Source organism: Prunus avium, chromosome 2 (genome assembly GCF_965620075.1).
Source record: "Prunus avium chromosome 2, drPruAviu1.hap1.1, whole genome shotgun sequence".
NCBI lineage: Eukaryota > Viridiplantae > Streptophyta > Magnoliopsida > Rosales > Rosaceae > Prunus > Prunus avium.
This window is the reverse complement of record NC_142285.1, coordinates 11,270,748-11,279,831: the sequence shown is the minus strand read 5'-3', so window position 1 is coordinate 11,279,831 and position 9,084 is coordinate 11,270,748. Positions and strand designations below refer to the sequence as shown.

The window sequence follows — 9,084 nt, the reverse complement described above, 5'->3', positions numbered from 1 at the left end:
AGCGTGGCCAGCTTTATAGAACACGAATATCCGTGTTATTTAACATAAAGAGCATGAATGGAATTCGTGCTTTTAGCCCAGTTTTTAGTTTTTTTTAATAGTGATAGAATCTGCAATTCAAAAATAGGTGCCCATGAATGATTTGATTTCAAATTAGGGACGGGGTTAGGTGGCTGTTGGGTGGGTGTGCTGGCTATGGGGAGAAGCCACCGTGAGATTGGGGAAGAACCTCATGAATTTACTTGAATTAATAAAGGGTATTTTAGGACTAATGGTGGGTGAAAAGATAGGATTGTGTTTTTCCAAATTTACATAGTAGGTGGAAAGATAAGGTAGGTGAAGAAATAAGACAAGTGGGTGGAAATAGCAACACTCTAATTTGATTTCAAATTAGGGAAGGGGTTAGGTGGCTGTCGGGTGGGTGTGCTAGCTATGGGGAGAAGCCACCGTGAGATTGGGGAAGAGCCTCATGAATTTACTTGAATTAATAAAGGGTATTTTAGGACTAATGGTGGGTGAAAAAATAGGATTGTGTTTTTCAAAATTTACATAGTTGGTGGAAAGATAAGGTAGGTGAATAAATAAGACAGGTGGGTGGAAATAGCAACACTCTGCATAATTGCAATACATAAGTCAAATTTGGCGTGGGCCCATATTGGCCCGTTTAGTAGACCGACACGAACATGACCCAATCCCATATGGGCTAGGGTCATGGACTCGGGCTGGAATTGATGATTTTCATAAATAGACGAGTCCAGCACGGCCTGTTTATTAAATGAGCCGACTCTAAACGGGCCGTGTTGGGCCGTTTGACACCTCTCTTGAAAGTTTACGTGGCAAATTGTGAAGAAAAAAAATATTGGCTGGTAATTGCATACACTTTGGGGTGGTATTTCTGCAAAACTTTCCTTCCCTGTTTGGTTCATGGGAAAGGAGACTTGGAGATGAGAAATCAATTGATTTCCCATGCTTGGTAAGTCTAGGCATGAGAAATGGTTGCCTGACACATGAGAAAGTAGGGGGAAAGTGAAACCCTCCTCTCCCCTTGGGTTTTGTTTTCCCTCCTCATGAAAAAGTTTGGGAAAATGAGCCAACATAAAATACACATTTTTCATGACCATTTTGTCTCCATTTAAAATTTAGAATTACAATATATATATATATATATATATATATATCGGGGATGGCAATGGGTTGAAATCGAGGGTGGGTATGGCATTCCCATCCCCATCCCCGTTAAGCTTTTCTCCCCCATCCCCGCCTTCATACCCGCAATATTCATATCGGGGATTCCCCATCCCCACATTCGTTGGGGAATGGGTTCCCTGACCCTCCCCATTACGGAAGAAAAAACCAATATAGAACTACTTTGTTGAAAAAAAATATACTAATTCAAGATAATAAATATATATAATATATACTTAGAAGACAATATAAGAATGTTTATACATGTATTGGAAGTTAACTAAATAAATAAAGTAGTGTGGCTTAAGATTTGTATAAATTATATAAGTATATAATATAATAATATAAAATATAAAACTTAGTCGGTACAATCACTTTAATAGCATATTTATATATGGCAATATATATATATATATACCTCATCAAAAAATTAATATATATTCTAAATGGAGAGGGTTCGGATTGGGGATTAAAATACTATCCCCGCCCCTCCCCGAACACCATACCCAAAAAATTCCCCATACCCGATTTTTGTCCTTCATATCCGACCCATTAGGGTCGAATCCCCGCGAAGACCCTTACCCGCGGGGAAAATTGTCATCCCTATATATATAAAGCAAAAGGCAGAGAATGGTGAAACATTCAAAATACCAGAGAATGCCCTTGGTTAATGCAAACATTAAGAATTGAAATTATTAATTAAATGAGGATAATATGGTAAATTCACACCTTTTCATATTTTAAAAAATTAAAATTAAACTGGAACACTACCTTTATGTACACCTGTTGGTATATTTGGAAATGGCGGAATCAATTGGCTTTCAACAACCAAGAGGATCGTCCTTATAATCCAAGACAAATAATTCTCTCTGCTGCTAAAGACTGGGTTAAAGCCTCCCTTGCTGCTGTGTGTAAGGTGGATAAGGTGCACTCTTTCATCTCCTGGAAACCCCCTGGCCCTGCTCAGTTTAAACTTAATGTTGATGGATCAAGACGCACCTCCTCTGGTTGTATTGGCGCTGGGGGTGTGATTCGCAATGCTTCTGGTAATTGGATTGGTGGTTTTTCTGTGAACCTTGGCCAGGGCCATATTTTGGATGCTGAAATCTGGGGGTTATATTTTGGACTTAAGCTTGCCATGATTAAAGGTATAACCTGCCTTAATATTGAAATGGATGCTGCTGTGGTCGTCCATCTAGTGAAGAATATTGATGGATTGACTCATCACCCCTTTGCTCCCCTAATTAATGCTTGTTGTGCTCTCATGAAACAGCTTGATAACTGCACTCTCCTTCATATTTATAGAGAAGGAAATAGTGTGGCTAACGAATTGGCAAACTGGAGTTACAACTTAGACCTGGGCATCCTCTATTTTGACGAAGCTCCTCGTTGGATTGGCTCTCTTCTCCTTGATGATATCACTGGTGTAGCGAAAGCTAGATTAGTTTGTCCTGTTTCCTTGTAGTTGTTGTGTTCGGGGTTTTTTCCCCTCTAGTTTACCAAAAAAAAAAAAAAAAAAAAATTAAAAGAAAAATCAGATAATAAATCCTGTTTTTATGGACCACAACTACCAATTATCTTTTTTAATTCTAAAATAAATTTAAATTTTTTTTAAAAAAAGTCTTTCGCAAGCGCGGAAGCGCGTGCGAAGAGGCTAGTATATCATTAAATGCAGTTTTTTTTATATTTGATTTAATATGGGTATAATTGGAAAATTATACATTCCTACTCAAAACAAACATGGGAAATGAAATAAAATGATATCTCCCAGTTACTTTCCCACCATTACCAAACATGGAAAAAGAATCTTCCATTTCTTATCCCTTGAGAAATGACATGGGAAGTGATTTCTCGTCAAATCCATTTCGTGAACCAAACGGAGCCTATCAATAAATATCCACATATATTATAACACATGGATGAGTTATATCCCATAAAGATACTCTTGTACTACACTACCCCAAGTTTTGGACTTGATACAAAGGGTTTTGATAAATTTGGTAATAATGGGGTTGAGTTACAGTTGCATTTGGTCTTAGGTTTCAATTATATATTGTACAAATTAGGGGAGAGAACAATGAATTCTTACTCACCTCGCCTCTTGGGTTGTCCCATTGACTTTCTCATTTCTTAAAGCTATGAAGGTCAGGAGTCAGGAGTCAGGCATCAGTTCCCCAAATTGAATGCGGAAAAGTGTTGAATGCCACAGATGCTGAAAAACCTAATTTGATGATTTTGGACGTAGATGCTAAAACTAAAAGACAACGTGATGAGTCTGAAGCAAGTGGAAGTGAAGTTATTTGCAAATAGAAATGCAAAACTTTGTAACGCGTAAAGAAGGGCCCCATTGCATGTCGTGGATATGAGTGAGTCTGAATGCTTGAATCTTTTGTTGGGTAATTTCTTATCTTCTCCATTTTCCATTTTCTTGAAGTGGTTGGATGAATTTTGTAATTTTGTTTTACTTGAACAATCATACCACACAATCCCAGTCAAGTCAACAAAGCTAGCTTGCTTATCCTTAGTCTCTGAAACTCCACACTCGCTTTCGATTCTAATAATCAGGGCAACTAGTCTCTCTAGCTGCAACTCTTTCTACTTCTCTTGCTTCGATCCCCCTGATTCATGAGCTCCAACTTGATCATGGCTGCTTCTTCTGCTCCCCCTTCTCCTATCCTCCCTCCTCAAGAAAAGTATGATGTGTTTCTTAGTTTTAGAGGTGCAGATACCCGCTGCACTATTACCAGCCATCTTCATGCTGCTCTACGTAGGAAGAAAATCAAAACCTACATAGACGACAAACTTGAGAGAGGAGATGAAATTGCACCCGCCCTTGTCGAAGCAATCCACAAATCGAAGCTTTCAGTAATCATTTTCTCGAAAAACTATGCTTCTTCTACTTGGTGTTTGGATGAGCTTGTGCATATACTAGGATGCAGAGAGAGAGATGGACAGTTTGTTATACCCATTTTTTACGACATCGATTCATCTCATGTACGAAAACAGCTGGGGAGTTATGCAGATGCATTTGCTAAACATGAACAACGTTGGAAGGACAGTGTGGACAAGGTGCTCATGTGGAGAGGTGCTTTGGAGAAAGCAGCCAATCTATCTGGGTTTGATAATTCAAACAAAACTAGGTAACAAGCTCCTCCTCTAATTTGTGCCTATTTGATTCATGAGATGAGATGATTGGTTACTCTCATGTACTTTACTTTGTTTCAGTTATGAGAATTACATTAATTAATGCATACTTACTATCTATTAATTGTCCATATTGAATCAAATATACCAGGACGGAGGCTTATTTAGTTGAGAATGTTGTTGAAGATATTTTGACCAAACTGAATCGAAAATCCTCAAGTGATTTAAAGGGCCTGGTTGCAATTGAAAGCCAAATTGAGCAAATTGAATCGTCCTTATGCATTGATTCACCAGAGGTTTGCTATATAGGAATTTGGGGCATTGGTGGTATTGGCAAGACCACCCTTGCTGGTGCTGTATATAATCGACTCTCTTCTAAATTCAAGGCTTCTTGTTTTCTTGCAAATGTTAGGGAGGAATCAGAAAAGCATGGATTAAATCACTTGCGAAATAAACTTCTTCGTGTGTTATTAGAGGATGAAAATCTTAAAATCGACACTCCATCAATAGGATCAACTTTTGTTGGAGAGAGGCTTTGCCGTACAAAGGTCCTCATTGTTCTTGATGATGTGAACGACATGAGCCAATTAGAACTTCTAGCTGGAGATCATGTCGGGTTTGGCCCGGGAAGTAGAATCATTATAACAACTAGAAATAGGCGCCTGCTTAAGAAGAAGGTTGATGATGATAAGATATACAAGGTTAAAGGATTAAATTGTGATGAAGCTCTTCAGCTCTTTCATTTGCATGCCTTCAAAAATAACTCTCCTAGAACCGATTATACAGAGTTGTCAAAAATGGTGGTAGATTATGCTGAAGGCATTCCTTTAGCTCTTAAGATTTTCGGTTCCTCATTCTTTCACTGCAAGAGCAAAGAAGAATGGGAAAATGAATTGAAAAAATTGAAAAACTTTCCCAGCAAAAAAATTCAGAATGTGTTGAGACTAAGTTATGATGGATTAGAAAAAAATGAGAAAGAGATATTCCTTGATATAGCATGTTTTTATAAAGGAATGAACGTGGATTTTGTGAAAAGAATGTTAGACATTCGTGGTTTCTTTGTGGCGGGAATTGGAGCTCTCATTGATACATCTCTAATATCAATTTCAACAAGTTATTGCCTAGAGATGCATGATTTGCTACAACAAATCGGTTGGGAAATTGTTCGCGAACAATGTATTGAGCCCGGAAAGCGTGATAGGTTGTTCATTGCTGAGGATGTCTGTCATGTACTCAAAAACAATACAGTAAGATCCAAATGCATTTGCTCTCTCTAAAAAAATTCTAATCATGAAAATTTCTATGGAAAGGTGGGAAATTTATGTCTACAGATGTAGTTTGAGTAAATTTTGTTGTGTATTGTATTATCATTCTCATTTATAGTTGCTCTTTTATTGTCAGGCAACTGCAATGGTTCAAGCCATATCCTTTAACACGTCTAACATTAGAGAGCTACACTTGAGTCGTACAGCCTTCAAAAAGATGTACAATCTAAGATTGCTAGAAATTTATGATTGTAGCTATGGCCAGAAGTACTGCAAATTATACCTTTCTCAAGGTCTTCAGACTCTTCCTGAATCTCTTAGGTATCTTTACTGGGATGGATACCCTTTGCAATCTTTGCCATCAAAATTTTCTCCAGAAAATCTTGTTGAGCTCAAAATGCCCCGCAGCCTGGTTAAGCAACTTTGGGAAGAAAACCTGGTATATATGCTTATCGTACTTCTTGTATAAAATGTAGTTATTTAGGCCAAGTTACTAATTCTTGCAATTTCTCTTTAATTTGTTACAGATTTATCTCGGGAACTTAAAGTTGATCGATCTTAGTTTCTGCAAACATCTTACAGAACTTCCAGATCTTTCTCAGAGTCGAAAAATGGAGCATATAAATCTTTATGGCTGTACAAGTTTGGTTCGAGTTCCTTTGTGTTTCCAGTATCTTGGCAATCTTACTTTTCTTGACCTGGGATGCTGCTCAAATCTCAAATATCTCCAGGAGATGCCAGGCAATATTGAATTATTGAATTTAGAAAGCACTGCAATTGAGGAATTGCCTTCATCAGTTTGGTCTAACAAAAAAATTTCTTTCTTGAATATTCAACGCTGTAAATACCTTAAGAATCTTCCCAGCAGCAGTTGCAAGCTAAAATGCTTTGGTTTTCTTCTAGGGGGCTGCTCATCTCTCGGTAAGATTTCAGAACTTCCCAGGAATATAAGTGTATTAGATTTGACTTGGACAGCAATAGAAGTGGTGCCCTCATCAATCGAGTGTCTCTTTGGTCTCACTACAATTTACCTGAATGATTGCAAAAGGCTTGTGAGTCTGCCAACCAGCATTTTTAAGTTGAAATCTCTTAAGAGTCTTGATCTCAATGGTTGCTCTAACTTTGAATGCTTCCCCGACATCTTGGAGCCTACTGAACATCTGGAACTTCTTAATTTATCTAAAACAGCAATTAAAGAGCTACCCGTGGAGATTGAAAATCTGATTGGGCTTCAAACATTTAATCTATGCCGGTGCAAGGACCTTGAGTTTGTCCCAGACAGCATCTACCATCTAAACTGTCTTAAAACTCTCAGTTTTTATGGCTGTTTGAAACTTAAAAGCCTGCCTCCCTTCTCGATCGGTTTGTGCTCTTTGGAAGAACTAGACCTCGGTTACTGCAATATAGTACAAGTCCCGGATCCCCTCGTTTGTTTAACGTCATTAAGATCTTTAAATCTAAGTGGAACCATGATTCAGAGCTTACCTGCTAGCATCAAACAAGCTTCTCAGCTGCGTTACCTGTGGTTAACAAATTGCAAGAGCCTTCCATCTTTACCTGAGCTCCCTGTGCTGCGTCATCTTGAAGCGCATGGCTGCACGTCACTGAAGGTTTGGATGTGTTTGATCTTTTTTTTTTTTCTACAACTTGGCAAGGAATTAACTTATGTTTTCTAATATTGCATCAGAATGCTTGGAGGAATATGATGGGTGAAGCACAGCTTAGAATTATGCAAATGGCAACTGCGTCATCAAACCCTACAGACGATGTGTATTATGTATGTCTCTCTCTCTGTCTCTCTCTGTCTCTCTGTCTCTGTCTCTGTCTCTGTCTCTCTCATTAAGCCTTCAATAAGCACAACTTCCATCCACGGTACAGGGTTATGGTCCTGCAAGTCCTTCAGTTAGCATTGTATGTCCAGGAAATGAAATTCCAAATTGGTTCAGCTATCAAAACGAGGGATCTTCAATAAATGTCACCCTTCCTCCAAATTGGTTTCGTACAGATTTCTTGGGTTTAGCTCTATCCCTTGTCGTTGAATTCAACAACTATAATGTTAAACGGGCGGGTTTGAAGTTTGCATGTACAGCCAATTTCAAATCCAGTAATGGTGAAGGCCATGAAATCAGGTGTCATTTGCATCGTCTGTATAAGGATATAAGTAGCTCTGGACGGAAGAATTTCAATTCAGATTATGTGTTTGCATGGTATACTGCATCCATGCTTGTAGCTGCAGCAAAATACTCCAGTGGCACTGGTTTTTACAATATCACTGAGGCCTCTGTAGATTTCTTCCTGATGGATTTAAACGGGTTTCCCCTTAAGGATTACAAAGTTCAGGTGAAGAAGTGTGGGTTGTGGTTGTTGTACGCCAAAGATGCTGAGAATTTGATGTCATGCTGAGAAATTTTCAGCTCTAACTTGGAACAAGAAGATGAACTACTTCCTTAGCTCTAAGCGAGTGTTGGTGCTGTGGCTGCAGCTGAGGTTGCTTTTGGGTTTGTCAAGCCTAGGGATGCCCTAGCATCAGTGCTGGCACAATACAGAATGAGAACCTTGCTAATTTATTGTTAAAATATCATCCTTCTTGTCTATATTTCTAGTAAAATCCTTCTTGCCTTTTGATATACAAAATTACTGATGAATTGTATATATTCACTTGCCTACAGAATGATTAATATTTGATTCTTTGGAGGTAATCCACAGAACAAATGAACCAGGGAACCAGTTACAATGCAACTTAAGAGCTCCAAGGGGCTAAGCCAACAAAAAGGACAATACATCAAAAGGGAAAAAAAACAACAAAGCTACTCGATGACCACACAGCATGACAGAATCAAACCAAGCTCGACCAACCAGAAAAATAAGGGGCTTTATGATGTGATTAATTACAAGTAGATAATATCGTTTAAATTAATATTGTAGTAAATAGATTATCATTTCAACATGGATCAAGTTAATCTATTAAGTATTAGAATGATTCTTAATTATATTTGAATTAAACAATAAAAGAAATACGATGACAAAAATATAATTAAAGAATAAGTAAATAATGTAATAGATGAAAATAAAGATGATAAAGCATTAGGACATCGATTTCACCTAACTAATCCCACTCAAATCCTTCTAGCTTGTTAACCTAATTGACCTAACATGTTGATAGTCATTTTCCATATGGTGCCCCCTGAAGGAAACATGTATATAAATATTTGGCCAACTTCTTCCTCGTTGGTACGATAGTTGCCCCGCTCATATAATACACTATTAACGATATTAAGATGAGAATGATATTTCGCTTGCTCATGAAAGAACCTTGTATTACAATCCCCCATGTTTAAGCAAAGAAACCCTAGAACGCTGTGGCCAAAAAATTAGTTACAATTAGGGGACCAAAATAAACACTATTTCCAATTGACAGACACTTTAGGACACACATAAAAATTTAGTTTCAAAAATAAAATGAATTAGATATTTGGATTGAGTATGTACG

The 9,084-nt window shown here is 37.8% G+C and overlaps 1 protein-coding gene across 1 annotated transcript; it reads left to right on the top strand.

Moving 5' to 3' along the window:
- The first annotated feature begins 3,283 nt into the window (after nucleotides 1-3,283).
- Nucleotides 3,284-8,293, top strand: LOC110749900 (disease resistance-like protein DSC1). The gene is made up of 6 exons (XM_021950104.2): nucleotides 3,284-4,325; nucleotides 4,481-5,576; nucleotides 5,731-6,033; nucleotides 6,122-7,204; nucleotides 7,282-7,371; nucleotides 7,473-8,293. The coding sequence occupies exons 1-6, from the start codon at nucleotides 3,811-3,813 to the stop codon at nucleotides 7,995-7,997; spliced, it is 3,612 nt and encodes a 1,203-aa protein (XP_021805796.2). The 5' UTR covers nucleotides 3,284-3,810; the 3' UTR covers nucleotides 7,998-8,293.
- Nucleotides 8,294-9,084: the final 791 nt, after the last annotated feature.

Excerpts from the sequence above, each read along its gene's own strand:
- LOC110749900 (XM_021950104.2), top strand. The coding sequence starts at position 3,811 with ATGAGCTCCAACTTGATCATGGCTGCTTCTTCTGCTCCCCCTTCTCCT. Across the intron at positions 5,577-5,730 it reads ATGTACTCAAAAACAATACA|GCAACTGCAATGGTTCAAGC; the intron begins GTAAGATCCAAA and ends TTTTATTGTCAG. Across the intron at positions 6,034-6,121 it reads AACTTTGGGAAGAAAACCTG|ATTTATCTCGGGAACTTAAA; the intron begins GTATATATGCTT and ends AATTTGTTACAG.